Genomic DNA, 19301 nt, shown 5'->3' with positions numbered 1-19301 from the left:
CATAGAGAGGTAAATACCTCCGAGCAGGACAGCGAACAGGAGGGAGAGCCATTGGTAACCCACGGTGCGGTACGGGCAGGACAGACGAATGCACGTCAAAATCCCGAGGCCGCTGGCCATTGGAGCGACAAGGGAGGTACCCTGGGGAGGGGGGCAACGACAGCAAGCTGGTACAGCTGGATGGAGTCGTTTGTCTGGCTGTCGGCCACGGCCAAGTCACCGTCCCCCACTGGCCCACGTTGTCCCTTGACAACCCTTCGGAAGGTCGTGGAATCTTGCGTCCACTGGAAGCGGGGAGGTGGTAGCTTGGATGGACGAGTGGATGGTACAACAGCGGCGACGGCGGCGGACCGGCGGTGGACGAGTCGAGTGACGTGACGTGCAAGCCGGAAAGGAAAGGCAATGCATCGGCCATCGACGAGCATCAAAACATGCAACAGCCGAAGGCCAATGAAGCCGTCCAGTCTCCCCGGCATGAACTATGGCACCATCCGTAGCCGCAGCGTCACCGCGGGCTGGTGCTCTCGAGTCTCGACGCTGTTGCCAGTATGTTGCCATACAAGACAAGTCCAGGCCTGTGCTCGTGCGTGGAGCTATGCTTAAGATGCCAGGTAGGCTCAATGGCTCATGTGGCAGCATATCAAGCTGCAGAGGCTGGATGGCAAAGCTTTGCCGTCCCTTCTGACAGCCCAATTGGCTTGCATGAGAACCGCATTGGCCGCACAACCAGCTCTGGTAGCTCCGACGACTTTCAGGTGGGAATGGGCGAGGTAGGTAAGGTAAGGTGGATGATGGGCTGCTTGGTAAGGGGAGAGGGAAGCTTGTGCTAGATGCAGAGGGAACAGGAAGGAGTATGACGAAAGGAACTCGTTTTACACACCTCAAAGAGCAGGATTACACAGTCTAAGTGTTGGTACAGGTACAGAGTTAAAGAAGTGAGATGAAGTTTTGTTGATACACAGAGGTTGATGAAAGTCGCTGATGAGAGAAGAATTGGATCTTTGCTGTCTTCTCAGGAGAAAAAAGTTTTGGTGAGGTCAGGGACACTCATCCCAAAGGGGGCGGAAGGTCATGGCACGGCGCGAGAGCAACCTGAGGAACACACGCTCGGCAGGGTCGTGGTCCATTGAGAATTGGAGCACGGGCACCCACGTCTGTCAATTGGAGATGGACAGCTGTCGGAGCTCAAGGCCTTGAACTATTTCGTAATTCATCCAATTTGAGGATAAACGACGAACTATCTACAACCAGGTAAGATACCTAGATCAGTTACACTTGAGGAACACAATTAGCTGAAACTTGTACAGCTTCATTCAATTGGTGGTTTCTGAGAATATCCCATGGAGAAACAGTAGCTGTTCCGAGTCAAGCTGTGAGCTGATCGAGGCGCAGAGGTACATCACAATCAGTACGTACCGACCAGGGAAGCTCTTTCCTCCTTCCCGCTGCCCGCTGACGCTTTCCAAATTCCAGAGAGTTGCCAGAGGTACACCACGTGACTCAGCACCTTCCCTCCCCACATCTCCTTTCCCTCAGACTGAGCCAATCTTATCTCACCCGCGCGGTACGTACCCCCTGCCGCCGCACTGCCCGAGACCGATTGACCTGACTGAGCCTGGGCCTGAAAGTTCCAGGGTGGCCAGGTCGCTGGATTGCGCTTCTGTTTGAAACGTCGACAAAGAATCACAAGGAGCATCGCGTCTTCGAGTTTACCACCTTCACCTGTGCCTTTGGGCTTCTTGCTTGCCGTTCATCGAATCCCTCCCCATCTTCACCCCGTTAAAACCGCCAAAATGGATTGGAACAATCTGAAAGACACGGTCTCCAACATGACCCTGTACGACGTCAAGGCTGGCGTCAGAAAGGTCCAGAATGGTAATCACGAACCGTCCAGTCCAACCCAATGTCGATCGCATGCTAATTGCGCATAGCCGTGATGAATTACACGGAAATGGAGTCCAAGGTTCGTCCATCTAATTATTCGTTTGATGTAGACTCCAGTCCGTCTAACAGGTTCTAGGTCCGAGAGGCAACAAACAACGAACCTTGGGGCGCGTCCTCATCACTGATGCAAGAGATTGCCAACGGCACCTTCAACTAGTAATCCTCCCCGGACCGAAAGCTACAAACCAACAATACTGACGTTCTACCAGTGCTACTCTTAACGAGATCATGCCCATGATTTACCGTCGGTTCACAGAAAAGTCCGCCGAAGAGTGGCGGCAAATCTACAAGGCTCTTCAGCTTCTCGAGTTCCTGATCAAGCACGGCTCCGAACGAGTCATCGACGATGCCCGCGGCCACATTACACTACTCAAGATGCTTCGCCAGTTCCACTATATCGATCAGAACGGAAAGGACCAAGGAATCAACGTTCGCAACCGTGCCAAGGAATTGGCCGAACTTCTCGGCGATGTCGAGCGCATCCGGACCGAGCGCAAGAAGGCGCGGGCCACCAAGAACAAGTACACCGGTGTTGAGGGTGGAATGAGCATGGGCGGTGGATTCTCAAGCGGGAGCGGCAGTCGCTATGGAGGCTTCGGAAGCGAGACCGGAGGCTATGGTGGCTACTCCGGAGGCGTCTACGGCGACGGCGGTGGGTTCGGCGGAGAAGAGAGCAACGATTACGGCGAAACACAGTCACACGGCGACAAGTTTGAGGAGTACGACGAGTTTGATGACACTCGCCCAGCTGCCAGCTCCTCGTCTTCTCGATCCAAGAGACCAGAGCGAGCTGCCGCTCCCGCTCCCAAGGCGGAGCCACCCAAGAAGAAAGAGCCCGAGGTCGATCTCTTCTCCTTTGACGACCCTGCGCCGTCTTCCATGCCAGCCCCTGTTGCCCCGGCTCCGTCCAATGGCTCCGGCTTTGCCTCCCTGTCTGCTGCTCCTGCGGCTGCCAACGACGACGACGACTTTGACGACTTCCAGTCCGCGCCCTCGGCTCCCGCAGCAGCAACCCCCATGTCCCCTCCCGTCATGACAGCCAACTCTGCCACGACCTTCGCCGCTCCCCAGCCCGTCTCTGCGCCTCAACAGGCCAACATCGGCAACATGGTCAGCATGTCTTCCATGTCACCCGCTCCGAGCGCCAACTATTCAGCTTTCAGCACTCCCGCTGTTGCTTCTCCTGCCGCACAAATCAAGCCTACTGGATACCAGCCTTCAGGGCCCAACTACTTTGGCTCAGTTCAGACTGCGGTCCCGCAGGCTACTGGTGGCTCTTTTGCATCTACTCCTGGTGCTTCAGCGGCGGCAAAGCCGGCTTCAGCTGCTGCTAAGCCGGCCGCTGCCGGTGGTGATGCTTTTGGTGCCCTGTGGTCACAGGCTAGCTCCGGCGTGAAGAAGACGAGCACACCCACTGCCGGCCCGGCCTTGGGCCAGCTTGCAAAGGAGAAGAGCAGTGCAGGAATTTGGGGTGCCCCTGCTGCGGCGTCGACACCGAAGCCTGCTGGAAACGCCTCCTCCTCCGGCGGAAACCATGGCCTGGACGACTTGCTTGGTTAAGCCTACTATAATGATACAAAGACGCGGAGACGAAGAACTGGCGTGGAAAAGACGGAGCCTACCCAGCCTTACAGCATCACTGGCCACGCAATAACACAAGACAGAGGGCGCCGCGCTGATGGTAAGGCGAAAAGACGTGTGCTGATGGGCTTTTTTACCGAGGCGTATCGGCAGGCAAAAGAAGACTGCAACACATGAACCATATACTGAAATTTCAAGCGAACCACATTCAATACTTGTGTCCTCAGGGATCTTTCCACCTCGTGCAATGTGACATCATTCTCACAGGCTTGACAGCTGTCTTTGTGCATCTGGGCGTGTTGATGAGGCGACCTTGATGCCTACGCATGCCCTGATCGTCGGGGCATGATATTTGCAGGACTCACAGCCCTCTGCGGCCGATAGCGCGACCTACTCATGCGCCCACAATCCGAAGCAAGCCGTCTGTACTGTGAACGTGTGAAGGGACGATTGAACGGGGTCTAGATCGTGTCGAGCACTCTATCGCGAACTCTCAATTACAGGGACCCAACTGACGCCAAGTCGATCAATAGCGGACCGACCGCCCGCGGGCCAACCGTCGTCGTCCCGCGGCTGTGGGAGGCTCAAGAGGTGCAAGAGGCTCAAGGATCAGTACAGAGATCCTCGCGCATACAGGACGCGTCAAACCAACAGAGGCCCAGGAACAAGACCTGTACGGACCTCAACAATAAAACATCATGGAGCCAGGAAATGCGGCCTTGGCCAGCAACCGCCAGACCTGGTTTCAGGTCCGGTACCTACATGTATTTGGGACCTGGGCTAGCTCGTATGAACAGGCGCCTCAGCCTCCGCCATCGTCGCCCCAGCGTGGCCGCGTCTAGTGGTCTGTTCGATTATCAGTTCAAGATGCAGAAAAGGCATGGAGGTCCACCAGGTCGAGGCCAAGGTGGAAGCTAGGTGAGTTCCCCGGGATCAAGCAGAACCAATCATGTCCATCTAGCTCGACTTCAAAACAGGCGCGCAGCCACCCAATACGATCATCCAGGGCCTGGCTCAATGACAACCAGCCATTGGACGCGCCTATTTTCTTCTCCACAGTTTTGATGAGAGATACTCGAAAAGAATAAGAGTCTGGCGCTGCATGTCCAAGAGCCTCCAATTTCCCGGAGCCGTGTGGCCCCGTCGCTCATTTCGTACCCGCGTCGCTTGTCCAACCTCTCCGGAACTCCACCGCCGTTAAGCGCCGCACCGCAACCCCGGCCGTTGACGGTGATTGGCCCAGCCCAGCGGCTCATCATACCTAGCCGAACGTCGTGCCGTCCAGGATGCGGGAGCCGTCTAAGGGTCTAGGGCGAACCACTCACTCACTGCTTTGCACAGAGGTACGGCAACTGACGTATCTCATGCAGGAACCGTAAGGTACCTAGCCATATCTTGATGTTCATGGGCTTGGGAGTCGATGTCTAGCGGTATAGGTCCAGACCGCGAGAGCTCGAATTAGCAACACAACAACAACAATGCAGAGTAACCTCAGGTACCATTTGCAGGGCCAGATGAACCAGAGGGCTGGTTACTAGGCTGGTTGAAGATGTTGCTTTTTGGTGATTGCATGATGTATAAAGACGATTGATCTTATCCATTTTCCAGTCTCGAGTTTCTTTCTGTTCCTCATCAACATCACACAACAAGTCTTTACAACAATCTTCCGTCTTTTCCTTTTTCCTCTCTCTTTTCCTTATTTCCTAGGTCAATTTCCTTGGTCAAGTTTAGGTCTCATCTCTCTCTCTATCTCTCATCTATCTCGGTCAAAACTCGATTTTCATTTCGCATTTCCCGAATTCCCTTTCTAGGTCACGACAAATCAACGGAAACGAAACGAGAAACATACGATCTTGAACGAAGTTTACTTTCTCTATCGATTCATCGAATCACTTTACAACTCTCTTTTTTCACAGAGTCTCATTCTATCCACGCTTTACTCTTCGTCCTTTCAAAAGTCATCAAAGTCGCTACACCAGGCGACTTACGACACCTCGTCCAAAATTTCTTCCTCAACCTCCCTCCCGTCGCCCACCGCCAGCATCCCCTTCCCGCCCCGGAAATTCCCCGTCCGCACGGCGCTCCACTTCCACGCCCCGCGCCCGAAGCTCACCCTCGTCACGCCCGTCTCCCTGGCCCGCGACTTCGCCGCCCGGAAGCACGACAGAAACATGGGTTCCGCTCCTCGCCTCGGCGCCCTCGGGCACACCTTCACCGCCATGCGCGCCATGCAGTTCGTTTCCTTGGTGTCCATCATCGGCATGGTTTCCAACTTTATTTCGGAGATTAACGGCGCGGATGCCGTTCCGCCTTCCGTCTTGATCGGCACGCTCGTTATTGTGAGTTCTGCACTCGTTGCACGGATTCTTCACGGAGAATGGTCATGAATTCGTAGATTGGAAGAACGATAGCTAACAACCCCCACCAGTCCTGCATCGCAACCCTCTACATCTCAATCACCTACATCCTCTACTATGACAACATGCTTCCCCTCCTCCTCGCCGCCGGCGCCGACACTTTCCTCCTCATCGCCGTCATCGTCGTCGCCTGCCTCCTAGGCAAACCCCTCTCCTACCTAGACTGCGCCGCCCTGCCCAAGTCCAGCGGTAGCACCGCCAACTTCATGGCGTCCGTGACGGCCAACATCAACACCGGCTCCGCGCTCAACTACTTCATCTGGGTCGGCGCCGACCAGGGCACGTGCTACGCCATCAAGGCCGTCTGGGGTCTTTCGATTGCGCTGTGTGTGCTGTTTGCGTTTAGCGCTGTGACGACTGTCTGCCTCTGGCGCAGGGTGAAGCTTGCGCCTGCGGGGGTGAAGGATATCGAGGGTTGAGGGTGCGCCCGTGGTAGGGTGGCAGTCGGTGGTGTTGGTGGTGGAAATGGTGGTGGTGGCTACGCTCCTTCTTTCCCGCCTCCTCCTACGAGGGAAGTACGGGGTTGCTACTTCGGCAACAGCAAGAAGAGCCTCGGCACCGCCGCGGTGTTGGCGCGGGAGAAGCGGTGGGACAGCGACTATTCTTCGGGTTCGGACTCGGATGATGCTCATCAAGTCGCTGTACCGCCTCCCGCCTCCCAACACACCCGGACAACCGCGTGGTTTCCACCCCCGCCGATGCCAGTGTCGACGCAACGACAGATGCAGATGCCCCCTACCACGGCCCAAGTGCAGCACAAGCGCGTGCAGATTGTCGAGCAGAGGCAGCCCGTTCACCCGATGCCCGTCTTGCCCGAGTTGATCGTCTCCCCCGCGCCGCCGCTTTCTCCGGCCCCGTCTTCTGCTCGGTCGCCGATGACGCCGGTAGAGCACCTTGTCCATGGCAAGGGTCTTGGCCGGGGGAAGTCGAAGCGCAAGACGATTATGGAGTTTATTGACGGGTGGTGGGATTTGGGGCTGTTGGAGCAGCAGAAGCGGGCTGCTTCTCGGAGAAAGGCGTGAACTATGCTGAATAGCACTGCTTCTTGCTCCTGGTCTGGGTTTTCCTTGGAGGTTTGGTTTCTTGGCTCTGCTGGTAATAGAGATTGTGTTCCACGGCTTGGGTCTTTTGGTCGGTTTTGCTGGAAAGACGTCGCTTTGGCCGACGAGGGTAATGTCTACTGGATAGATTCGGTCTCTTTCTGCTGTTTTGGGGAAAAAAGCAAAAACATACTGGCGTTTTCTTTCGGGTTGGGACCACTGATAATAAAAGAAAAATAACCGGGAAATGTCAAGTTACTTTCTTTGGTGATATCGTGTGATCGAAAATCCATGGCAGCGAGACCGGTTTACCCTGTGATTAGTTGCCCAATCACTGATATCCAAAAAGCGCGCACCGTTCCAGCAGAATCGGAGACCAAACCAAGAGTTTCAAGGTTGAAGAACATCTTGGCCTCTCAAGTCAAGAGCACAGCGTGCCCCAGCACCTTGAAGCAGGCTGTAATATCCCAACTCTCGTCGATAGTCTCCCTCTTTGCCCATACGTTCTCCATGACGCCCAGCGCAGCTTTAATCGACCCAAACACCTCGAGCGCACCCATCTTGCTCACCATTTCGCGGAACATGTGCTCCTGGCACGGGTCCGCCAGGCATCCGATGACGCAAAAGGGCCAGACGACAGTGCGCAGGCAGACGGGGCTGTGGAGCGAGTTAAGCAGGTCGATGGTGATGGCCACGCTGGAGGCTGTCTCGGGACACGAGGGCTGCCACCCGGACACGACGGTCGAGAGGTAGGTTAGCGCGGCGTAGGCCCAGATTTTGGTGTGGATGCGGGCTGCGTCTGTCGCGTCGCGATTTTGTTGGGATTGGTAGAGCGTCAGCGGGTCGGGCGGGAGTTTGGTGGTGTCGACGTGGGTAGGGTGCGGCGGCGGAGATGGTACACTGTCGGCGTCCATGGGGGAGCAGGAGCTCGCGCGGCAGGCCATTTCATCAGCGCAGTTGGGGGAGCCCATGAGCTGCGGACAGGCGTTGTCGAGGCATGCTATTCCCTCGCGGAGGGCGAGCTCGAGACATCCGGCGCGGGAGACAAGGTGCGTCATGGAGAGGGATCCCGCGCGGCGATTTTCCTTTTTCCAGGCGTCGAGGGAGGCGATCTCGCCAATGATTTGGAGGACCCAGGATTGGCAGCCAAAATACTCCTCGAGGCGCAGCCGGGGCTCGACTTCGGCGCAGGCGTTGGAGGCTTCTTTGCGCGGGGAGAGGAGGTGGCGGTGGTAGCGCTGGAGGCGAGGCGGGCGCTCGAGGGCGGTGGCGGAGATGATGTCAAAGTAGAGGAGGGACGCGGTGAAGAAGCGGAGGGCGGCCTGGTCGGAGGACCATGGCTTATGGGAGCCCGGGGGGAAGTGGACGCCTTGGAGGAGGGGGATGACCATGGTGTTCATTGTCGGGTCCCAGCGATCTGGTTGGGGGAGGATCTGTTGGAAGATGATGGTTGCGGCGTCGAGGTGCATGTGCCAGTGGTCCGACGTGGCGAGGGTCACGTCAAAGATGAGGAGCTGGACGATGCTCTCGAGAACGCGGCAGCTTTGCTGGAGTTGGTCCAGGGGGTCGCGGGGCACGCCGTTGGGGCCGGGCTCGTTGATGCGGGTCATGTCGGCTCGGAGCTCGCGGAGGGCGAGATGCATCTGGTGGCGAAGGCTGTTGACGGACTTCATGCGGCAAGGAGCGTGCTCGACTTGGGCGCTGTCGAGGACGACGCCGAAGAAGTGGGAGGAGAGGCTAAGAGCGGTATGGTAGAGAGCCTTGTTGTGGTTGAGGACGTTGAGAAGCCAGCCGCGGCCGCCTTCGAGCAGGGCCGGCTTGTAAAAGGGGAAGAGGAAGGGGAAGACGTAGTCGAGGTAGATCATGATGAAGCCCAGGTTGGAGTCGTCGGCGAAGGGCGGAGATGAGTTTTGTTGGACAGAGGTGGAGGAGGAGGTGCCCATCCCGGTGCCGGTGGCGAAGTCGGGCTGGGGTTTTTGGTGTTGTTGCTGATGTTGATGTTGTTGATATTGTTGTTGTTGCTGGTGTTGGTGATGTGCCGCGGATACTGGGCTGGAGTGGTTGATCCATTCCGGTGTGTGCTGCCGCATCTGATTTGGTGATGCGCCGGGTACGATTTCATGAATGGACGATTTTACCGAGTTCATCTGGAAGGGCGGACTAGAGGATGAGTCGCCGGGGGTGTCGTTCACGGTGGACGGGCTGTTGGAGTCGTTGGCCTTTGATGAGCCGTCGTCGGCACTCAGGGCCGGGACGGGAGGAACATGATCGCCATCCTCGGATCCGCGCCCGCCTCCTCCTCCTCCTCCGCCGCTAACTCCGCCTCCCTCGACGTCGAGGCCCTGCAGGTACTTTCGCTCGCGACGGTTGTTGGCCTGAATCTTGACCTGCTTCTTGAGCTGGTCGGCCATTTCCTTTTGTCGTTCGCCACCGTCCATCCAGTCGGGCTTCGTCTCGCTGTAGAAGCAGTTGATCTCGAGCTGGGCGCAACCCTCGCAGACGGGCCGAGCCTCGTCGCACTTTTTGCGGCGCAGGCGACAGGTCCAGCAGCCCTCGGAACTGCGGATCTTGGCCGAGGACGACATGCTGTTTTTAAAGCGCGAGCGGATGTTGGAGAAGGAGGACATGTGGGAGAGGTCCTTGTTGCGTGAGAACATGATGGGCTACGGTGGTTGATGCTTTCGCGCATGCAACAAGCGATGATTTGAAATGCTGAAAGGCTGAAAGGGATGAATTGACGGGGGGTATCAGATGGGCGCTCTCATTCAAAGATGGTGAGCTCGCGAGCGTCCTTTGGTGTCGGTCGCTGGCCCCGTCTCCAGTCAGTCAACTGCGCGTGCGCGTATTTCGTACGGATTACGAATACTGATACAGAAACGGGAAAAAAGAAGCACCAGAGGTCGGAGGTCGGATGCGCAAGTGACCGATGGGCAGTGAGTTCAGACTTCATCCAGCGTGACTGAGTGAGTGGGTGAAAATGAGTGGTGAATTGCTGAGTGAGCTGTGGGTGTCGCTGGGCTGCAGCCAACAATCGATTTGTAATCCACTTAAAAGGCGCTGCCGGCAGATTCCATCATCTTTTTGGGTGTGCCATTGGTGGTGGCAGTGGTGGCAGTGAAAAGGTGTGGACTGACGGTGGTGGACGTGGTGGACGTGGGTGGTGGGTGTGTGTGGTGTGGAGGGGAAATTTAACCAAGGAACAAGGTGTGGAAGGGAAGGGTGAAAGGGTAAAAAGGTGAAAAGGTGGAGGGGGGAAAATTAAGGTAAAGGATCAAGGGTCAGGGGAACCTCCCCGGGGGAGAGGAAGGCGGACCCGTGGCTGGTCTGCGGTCTGCGGTCTGCGGCCTGCGCTCCTGCCCTTTTTTACGCAACATCCCGGTGAGGAAGGTGAAGGCGACTCTTCACCTGAGCTCACCTTCCACGCAGTGCCAAGTCCTGTCATTGGCGACTTTTTCCCTCTTTTGTCTTTTCTGTTCATCCAGATACTCCATACTGGTACGGATACTTACCACCGGTATGTAGTATGCAGAAATTAATTGCAAAAGGGGCCTCCCAGATGATACCGGGCCCACTTGCCTGCGGCGATCCAACATTCAAATCACCCCTTTTGCTCCTCTTTTCGGGACTACTCCTCTCGATTAACGAGTCGATCAATCATCAATAAATTCAATACCCATGGCTATACGCTGTTCCTATCAAGACAGATCTGTACTCCACGAGTCCGTGGTGTAGGTACGAGCTAGTATCAGCTACAGCTAAGTATGGCGGACGCGTCACGTCAGGCACTAAGCAAACTCACTTTAGATTTCACCACACTCACACACGTCTCATCCAGCTCATAATTAACCCGGCCAAGAGTCCAGACCAAGAATGGCCTATCGTAACACCCCCATCCATTCCTTCATCGAGCCACGATAGTACCATCCAAATCGCCCTGCTAATTTCCCCTCCAAAAAAACTAAAACTCTCCTTAACCCATGAATGTTAACTCCACTTCCCGACAGAGTTTTGACAGAGAATTATCAGATGACACCTTGCACGCCCCATCTGATAAACCACGAGAATGCCATCCAGTACCACCTCGCACCGCCCACCACCTTATCACCCAGTAACACCCACTACAACCCCGAACATCAGTTTCAGCCCTAGCAGTCAAACCCGCCTAGCATGGACATAAGCAGACGCAGACGCGTAACGCCTATTTGGCCTTAGCAGGAACCTCTTATGGAAATCGCAAACACTAGGTTTCACGATTCATGATCTTCGGTCGCTTATGGCTAATCTGACGCTCAGAGGTGGGCTACGCTGCCAGTGCTACCAAAGCTAAACGGCCGCGTTACCGGTAAATCACAGCGTATCCTTGATCCGTGCACAAAACCCACATTATGCTCTAAATACGCGCTGTGCTCTTTCTCTAACGACGACCCAAATCGCAAGGATGCCTCTGTTTGTCGTCCCAGTCCCCGGTTTGGCTAAGCGGGATCAGAATGCTTCCCAAATGCTTTGCAATTGGCCAGAAAAGCACCTCTCTCAAACTCTCACTCGACCACAACGCCTAAGTCCTCCGAAGTTAGATCTTACTCCAAAACATAGACGACTTGGAACTGAGTGAGAAGAGTTGAGTATCTCCTATCTCCTCACTTATCATTCCGCTATTACAGAGCCCCTTCTTAACATACACGATACTCAAAGCTGTGGTCTTCGCCTCTCCGAGGCCGAAACTTGCCCTGCACAGTTTGCTACGTTGGTTGCAGAGAATCTGATGTTTGTACAATGGCCGAGGATTACTACATTAACAAATGTTGTTTTATGTTCAACACGTCTCATGCGTCTGCAGAATGAAAGGTAAGCTAGCCAAGGGATCCATTTACTGCAGGGCTGGGTAGATCATTAGAAGTCAATGACGTGGTTCTGCACTCAGGGAATGGAGTAATCTTCGTCTTATTGAAGCCATCTCAGGCGCTGAATCAGTATCGCAATTGTTAGTAGATGAATTTTCGACTTAGGCATGCATGGTAAGGCTCAAGGGTTTGAAAGCCGCAAGTCGTAAGTGAGTAATACCAAGATATCCTATGTAGCTCAAGATGTCTCATTATTGATTCATCTTGGATTATTTAAAGAGAGGAAATTAAGAAGGAAAAGAAAAGACAGGTCCAAGATCGGGAAAATAACAAGATATTCGTTGTGAGGCAGACAAAATGCCTTTGGGCTTAGAAAAAGGCAATATAGCCAGACAAAGAGGAAGAAAGCCGCTGGGACGAGAAAAGAAATTCAGAACGTAACGAGAACAAACAACGCCAAGGTCGTCCATGTATTTCCAGAACCTCGTTGTCTCCTAGGTTCATTCCCCGACATGTCAATACCTAGAGTCCCACAGGTACACAGGATCAGACTTGGCTTTCGACACAACTACTTCGAGCTGATTGCAAAGCCCCTTGGCATCAATCCGGTCAGCAGGGTTGATCTTGATGAGATCTTCCTTGATGATGCTCAGAAGCTTCCCAAGTGCAGTGTTGGGAGCACTTTGTGGTATTCGCCCCAGAGTTTTGATAATCTTGGAGACCTCTGGATGTACGACGACATCGTCTTTGTCGGATCTGTAAAAGTGTGACGGTATTACGCCACCCGCATGCGCCGAGGTGGACTTCCTCGCGTTGGCGAAGCTTTGAACGGCATCCCAATCTTGTACAAGCCATATGACGAACTCCAAAAATATGCATCCAATTGACCAAACGTCGTACTTGCGGGACCTTGCGGCCTTCGATGCTACAGCTTCAGGGGCTTGGTAGGAAGGCGATGTTGCACCGGTGGTTGTCAGCATATTCAGCATATTCAGCCTATCCAAATTTGCCTCTTGATGGAAACGTGAAATGCCAAAGTCGGTGATCTTCAGGATGCCCATATCACCTTTTGCTGTGCCAACTGTGAAATATAGAATTTTTCCGGGCTTCAAATCATCGCGCCTGCAATTACCGGCATCTGGAAGCTCTTCATGGAGGGCATAGAGTGCCCTCACAAGACCCAGCATTTGATCCAGACTCCAAAGAGCAAGTTTGGACTCCCTACCTACGTCATCGTGGACTTGCCAGAAGTCGCATAGGCTCCCTCCATCGGCCCAAGGAGAAATGATGAAATCTCTGTCTCCTTGCGAGAATGCTGCAAGATTCTGCGCGATGTGCTTGGAGCCGGGAACCCTGCAAAGAGCACTGAGATTCGACCGTTCTTGATCAAAGCCCGCTCGGTATCTGAACTCCTTGATTGCAACAACTATGGAAGGAGATTGTACCTGATCGGCCCAACAAGTTAGCGTTGAATAAGAATCTACAACATAGAAACTCTCGCACCTTGAGTCCTGTAACATGAGAGGATTGTATCTCTGCCCTGTAGAGCACATTCCGCATACTGTGAATGATTGCGTCCGCTTTGATGAGAGGCAATGGGCAGAGAGGGTGAAGTTCCAAGTACTCCCCCGACCTGCCGAAGACGGGTGCCATCACCATCCATTGTCTGTTGACGAAGCTTTCCACCAAGTGGTATCCCCAGTGCTTAGGCGGAGTAAAGGTCTTGTCAGAGCTGAGCCCGGATCTCAGACATCCCCCACCGTTTGGACCAGGTCTCTTCCATGTAAAAGGCATATCTAGATCAGTGAAACCGGCTTTATGTAGCCTGTCAATGTCCCAAGGAATGTCTAGATACAGAAGTATCACGAACAACATTTTCACATTGTTTGATAAAACGATGTCCACTACCCCTTTGGTTGAAAAAGACCAGAAATTCCGGGCTGTGGTCGATTTTTTAAATGCTGCCCGAACGCTTTCCCGTGTGATGATGTTCTCCAAAAAATGTCGTGGGAGGTATTGGCGAACACCATTAAGCGCATCAGTCTCGCAAGCCATGATTAATGTCTCTTTTAGGGGCGCGGGTTCAATTTTGCGCGGCGTTTCCGTGGATAGCATGTCGCTTGCCATTCGGTTTTGTTCTGACACTAATTTTGCACTGCTCACCTCGAATGGTGGCAAAGCGGCGTTCTTAGTCTTCCCAAATACATCTTTTTCTGTTTTCTCCTCAGCATCGATGGATTGTGAGTCAGATTTTGAAATTTTCGCTCCTCTCTGGTGAATAGTATTGAGCGCTACTTCAGGTGAAATAGCGTCGTTGGTCTCTTCGAAATTCAGAGAAATCTTTCCCATTTCGCTGTCCATACCATTGGGTAACGTTATTTGGGTAATGGTTTGACTGTCTTTCATTCCGTTCGAAGATGTCCCCGACTCAAGTGAGTCATCCACTTCCTGAGACAAGTTCGTATCTATACTGAGCATTCGGAAGCATAGCATCTTCAGATGTTCGGCGATATGACGAGACAAGTTCGTGTTAGCTGCTTTTGGCAAATGCCTTCTGGGATGAGGTCGATTTGGATTCATTGACTGGCCACCCAACGTCTGTTCGTGTTTTCTGAACTGGATTAGAGGAGTCCTTTCTGTGCCTTTGAGTTCTAGAGGTCCGGTATCGTCTCCGGCGTTGCTTCTAATTGTATCTGATGGATCGTAGAGACACATGGGACATGAAGGTGTATCTTTGCCTTTTTGGACAACTTCTGAGGCCCCTTCGTACGATATGGCTTGAAGGTCTACAATCCAACCAGGACCGTGAGCACTGTTCATATGTTGAACCCAATTACTGTGATTCGAGAAAGTCATTGCCGGCTGTGAACATTCGTCTGAGACGCAGACATAGGGCTGTAAATCATGATCCACGTGATTTCTGTATCGTAGATCAGCTTATTAGAGATGTCAAACACTTCATAAAGTACCGGAAAATAATCACCTCCACCACTTTGAGTCCTTATACCGTTGATAGGGGAACATGTTGTGGCAAAAAGGGCATGGAGCGTGTCCAGTCACAGTCTCTGAACCCGACGTGGAACTGGACTCTGGTGCTTTGGGGTAAACAATGGCCTTTGTCCAGACTGAGTAAGTCTTTCTAGAATCAGAAGAGGGCCCAAATAAGCTCAATTGACCTCTGGCAAAGGACTCGCCATCCATTGTTGTTGGCCGCAACCATTCGCTTGGTACTTGCCTTGCCTGCAGCGAAGGCTTTAAGCGCAAGTCTGGATCTAGCTGTTGCTGAGATCCATCTGCCGCTGACCGCACATTCAACATGTGGGGTCTTTCACTTTGTACTTTGGCCTCGTGAAGACGAGGATCTTGACGGGCCTGTTTCCGATACTTCATATACGTAATACGTTGCTTGCGATACAACACGGATCTGGCGAGCTTCATGACGACTTGTCCACTAATTCCCGGCCAAAGATGGCTAATAATAGCCCTGGAAAGAGATTCGAACTGGCTGACATCTGTAATGAAACTCACACTAGGATCTGCGACTGTGTTCTGGTTCAGTGCTTCAAGACGTCTCTGGCGTCCTTTCCGAGATGAATGGTCGATCAAAGAAGCAACCAAGTCAAGCCGTTGAATGGCAGCCTCAAGCCCCTGGAATGCGTATTTCAAATGCTCCACACTCTGAACCTGAGAATCCATGTCGATTGAAAGAGTAAAATATGGAACTTCTTCAGTAGCTGAAGAACTTGAAGCCCCTTCAGAAGACAGGTTGCTATCAAAATCGACGGCTGTATGCTCTTGTCAGTGCTGGAATCAACGGGCCATTGTACTCAGCATGCAAGTGAAACCATACGATGCATACCGGCTTGCAGGTTGTCTTGTATCAGATCCAAGAGAGTCAGAATCATGTTTCTGAGTTTTGCGTGACTGAGCAGGCGTGCATCCAGGGATAGGCAAGGCTCAGCAAGAGCGCCAGCATTGGTAGCCCAGGCCCAAAGGCGTTGTTGAAACTCTCGCAGTGCATGTTGGCCGCTCTGAATCTTGGATATTGAGTAATCAAATGCCCCATCGCAGCGGATGGTTGCTTCATAGATTTCATTCATTTGAAGGTGCTCCATCCTTACTTCAATGAATAAGAGAGGAATATATTCTCCCTTGGTTGTGTTGGCAAAGCTCAGCCCAGGTGTGGCCCAGAGCATGGTGCCATGGAATTGAGCTCACCGCCAGGATATAAGCGGTCATCGCTGCATCATTGTTCGCTGCTTCACGTTCTCTGTGATCCAAGATGCTGCATATCTTCTCAGACCGTCCAATGAGTGGACGTGAACCACTGAAAAGGGTCTGATCTGACTAATGGCGATGGCAAGTTACTTACATTATGCTGTGACCTGCAGCTATGCATGTCTGAGTCTTGGCCGTCATCTGCATGAATGCCCAATCCTACGTACTCAAGTACGAAACTGTCCATGTACCTTAGGCCGACGCGCGTTACAGCTCGTTTTCGTCACCGTCCGGCACAACTTTGTCTGACTGGAAGACCGGTCAGTTCTGCAAGGCCACAGGTAGTCTTTCCATGTCCATCTGTTGGTCTTTGCAAGGCAGAGGTCTGAAACTGTCTTGTTGTGAACCTCATCAATTACAATCTTCACGCGCAACTAGTCGAGAGATCTAGTCTTAAACAATTATACATCAAAATTCTGGATAGCATCAAAGTCGGAATGACTGTTAACATGCATCCGGAGTCGATTCATTGGAGCCCTTCAAAGTTACTCTCAAAGACCAAAAGTATCATCGCATCAATCGATACGGATCTTGAGTCTTGGTATGGAGTATCCTCTGGTAGCTCCCAGTCAAGATCTATATCTGGCTCTAGCGACAATGAGGAAGATGACGACAGCTGGGTAAACTTCAGTATGTCATCGAAAGCTCAAAACAATTTTGGAACATCTCAAATGGACGAGGGGTCGAGAGTGACGACAATACCGACTGATAACGACATCCGGCGTCAAAGGCGCATTCGACGTCTGCCTTTCACAACGATTCACCAACGATTGAAGAAGTCACATCATGTAGAGATGTGTTTGGTGGGTATCTCCGAGAAGCTCTACTGGGCGCTAGTCAATCAATCCGCATGTTGTGCCAGGAAACACGTCGCCCGCATCTGCCTCGATGGTTTTCCACTACATGAAAACAAACCCAACCCCTCTGACGCTCGTCACTTGAGTTTGTTCCTTTCTTACCAAATTGGTAACGGGCCGTCCAGTTGGCATGTAGCTCAATGCCTGTTGCAAAGGTACGTGCAAGGCGGTCGTCAATATCAGGGAATACGCAAGTACCTATATTCAGACTGAATCTCGTTAGCGACAAAAGTGTCAGCCGCATCTCCAGTTACGAGCCAGATCTATGCTCCCTTCTGGCAAGCTGTGCAAGCTATAGAGAAGGCTTAAGCATGACTCTTTACCAATTATCTGACAACACTCCCGTCTTAAGCGGCACCCGAAACGAAGATCGGCGAACGACCCAGCCAGCGATCGCACTCGGACACTTGATCGATCGGAAAATTTTCTCTCGGTATTATGGTGGCCAGATTCTCCCAGTGAACAGAGCAACAATGTGTTTGAATCTTTCTTTGGCTCTCATGCATTTGTCGAGCGAGACTTGGCTCGGACACAGGTGGTCGGTCGACAACATCTATTTCCTCCATGACCCCCTTGATTCACCAAACGCTATTCAGCAGCTTGATCATCCTTATCTTTCTAGATCTATTACTGGGAATGAGTTCGGTTCTGGGAATCAGCAAACTCAGGCAGGTCTGAACAACGAAAGAGCAAACGTTTTATCCTTCCTCCAGGTCGTGATGGAAATCATGGGAGGCGAGAGAGTTCGATTGGAAGCTCATGCAGACGATTTTGATTTGCTATATGAACTGAGGAGAACTAAAGACGAAGTCTGTCGATGGTACCCTGAGCCTTTAGAAGATGTCATTTTGTCCTGTCTTGCATTCTGTAGGTCAGCAGACCCAGGTCTAGATCCTATTCTTCATAGAACCTGGATATGGAGGGAAATTGTGCAACCATTCGAGGAACTTGCAAACAGCTTCAAGAGGATACCGTATCAAAAAGTCGAATGGAACTCAGAGAGCTGCCAAAATACGATCCCTCTGCTTTCGAAGAAGGCAGAGTTTCGGTTGATTGAGTCAGAAAAACGACTTCACGCTCAGTCCACGAGTCTTGAACATGCGGAAAATCGAGGTGAAACATTCGATAGGTAGGCAATCTCCTCCAACTAACAACTTTGCGTCACGTAGCTAAGTCTGAAAATGATAGCACGCGAATCGCGTCGGTAAACACCTGGTTCTCACGATTGGAAAAAGTCAACGATGTGCTTGAGATAAGTACCCAGACTCAAAGTCAGAAGACTCGAATTGCGGTTATTGATACTGGAATTGACAAAGACGATCCCAATGCTGAAGAGGTCCTTGGTTACAAAGACTTTATCGATGGCGACGATGGGATGAAAATGGACGACACAGGTCACGGCACAGCAATTGTAGATTTGATTTACAGAGTCTATGAACCCGCAGAGATATTTGTGGCAAGAGTATTATCGACTCCGGAGAGAAATGAGACAATCAAAGCCGATTGTCTAGTGGCCCGAGTAAGACACTTGCCTGCCCTTCGTGTCAAAAGGCACAACAAAAGCCCGATCAGGCTGACATGCCCACCTCCCCATTTAGGCAATCGACTGGGCATTGCAGATGAAGGTTGACATCATCTGCATTGCCATGGGTTTCCAAAGCGTGCAAGGATGTGAGCTGCAAGAAGCTATCGCCAAGGCATCACAGCAAGGGAAATTGGTCTTCGCAGCTGCCGCAAACGAGAGCCACGCTGACGATATAGCTTACCCGGCTCGATACAGTCCAGATGTGTTCTGCATGTTCTCCACTGACGCAGGTCTCAAGAACTCCAGATCTATCAACCCAAGAAAACAAGAAAGGAGCCGCAACTTTGCTATTCTAGGAGAGGATATTAAACTAGCTAGCGGCAAGCTTGGCAAAGGCACATCCTTCTCCACAGCCATTGCATCCGGCTTTGCGGCGAGTCTGCTAGATTTCTCACGGCAGTCAGATCGTGTCGAATATTTGTCAACATTCCAGTTCCTTTCAAGGCAATGGGGAATGAGGAAAGTATTCTCTGAGATTTCCATTGACGATCTCGGTTTTGATTGTATATGCCCATGGTATCTTATATCATCATCGGAGCTCAGGCAACAAGTAGTACGCCGGGACGATTTGGAGGACCTAAGAGATAAGCAGGCAATCAGAGAGTCAATCCACAGGGATTTGTTCACATGGTTACGGTAACTGCTTCTGCCATGGGAAGTACTAGTAGTCTGGATAGGTAGCAAATGGGGAATTCAACATATTCGGAGCACTACATAAGCCCGGCGGCTTCGGGGTTATGTAAGCGAGAATTGGAATG

At 52.4% G+C, this 19301-nt stretch overlaps 6 protein-coding genes across 6 annotated transcripts; 3 read left to right on the top strand and 3 right to left on the bottom strand.

Moving 5' to 3' along the window:
- Positions 1 to 1628: 1628 nt before the first annotated feature.
- Positions 1629 to 3504, top strand: CTAM01_13280 (epsin-3; the record flags this gene model as incomplete). The annotated part of the gene is made up of 4 exons (XM_060529284.1): positions 1629 to 1875; positions 1932 to 1963; positions 2021 to 2100; positions 2154 to 3504. Coding segments are annotated over 4 exons (1710 nt in total), but the record flags the coding sequence as incomplete, so codon positions are not given.
- A 1886-nt stretch (positions 3505 to 5390) lies between these two features.
- CTAM01_13279 (uncharacterized protein) lies at positions 5391 to 6964 on the top strand (the record flags this gene model as incomplete). The annotated part of the gene is made up of 3 exons (XM_060529283.1): positions 5391 to 5864; positions 5954 to 6267; positions 6379 to 6964. Coding segments are annotated over 3 exons (1374 nt in total), but the record flags the coding sequence as incomplete, so codon positions are not given.
- A 434-nt stretch (positions 6965 to 7398) lies between these two features.
- CTAM01_13278 (uncharacterized protein) lies at positions 7399 to 9639 on the bottom strand (the record flags this gene model as incomplete). The annotated part of the gene is made up of 1 exon (XM_060529282.1): positions 7399 to 9639. The coding sequence occupies one exon, from the start codon at positions 9637 to 9639 to the stop codon at positions 7399 to 7401; it is 2241 nt and encodes a 746-aa protein (XP_060376116.1).
- Positions 9640 to 12338: 2699 nt separating this feature from the next.
- On the bottom strand, positions 12339 to 13698 carry CTAM01_13277 (protein kinase domain-containing protein; the record flags this gene model as incomplete). Its single annotated transcript, XM_060529281.1, has 2 exons — positions 12339 to 13268; positions 13327 to 13698. 2 exons carry the CDS (start codon positions 13696 to 13698, stop codon positions 12339 to 12341), a joined length of 1302 nt encoding a protein of 433 aa, XP_060376115.1.
- Positions 13699 to 14802: 1104 nt separating this feature from the next.
- CTAM01_13276 (serine/threonine protein kinase) lies at positions 14803 to 15938 on the bottom strand (the record flags this gene model as incomplete). Its single annotated transcript, XM_060529280.1, has 4 exons — positions 14803 to 15282; positions 15334 to 15471; positions 15508 to 15608; positions 15683 to 15938. 4 exons carry the CDS (start codon positions 15936 to 15938, stop codon positions 14803 to 14805), a joined length of 975 nt encoding a protein of 324 aa, XP_060376114.1.
- A 612-nt stretch (positions 15939 to 16550) lies between these two features.
- CTAM01_13275 (extracellular alkaline serine protease) lies at positions 16551 to 19183 on the top strand (the record flags this gene model as incomplete). The annotated part of the gene is made up of 4 exons (XM_060529279.1): positions 16551 to 17067; positions 17220 to 18087; positions 18147 to 18477; positions 18557 to 19183. The coding sequence occupies 4 exons, from the start codon at positions 16551 to 16553 to the stop codon at positions 19181 to 19183; spliced, it is 2343 nt and encodes a 780-aa protein (XP_060376113.1).
- Between the last annotated feature and the right edge of the window lie 118 nt (positions 19184 to 19301).

Source organism: Colletotrichum tamarilloi (assembly GCF_030869305.1).
Source record: "Colletotrichum tamarilloi strain Tom-12 chromosome Unknown Scaffold_92.1, whole genome shotgun sequence".
Classification (NCBI taxonomy): domain Eukaryota; kingdom Fungi; phylum Ascomycota; class Sordariomycetes; order Glomerellales; family Glomerellaceae; genus Colletotrichum; species Colletotrichum tamarilloi.
The sequence above is the reverse complement of the archived record's forward strand: the minus strand, read 5'-3'. Positions and strand labels throughout refer to the sequence as shown.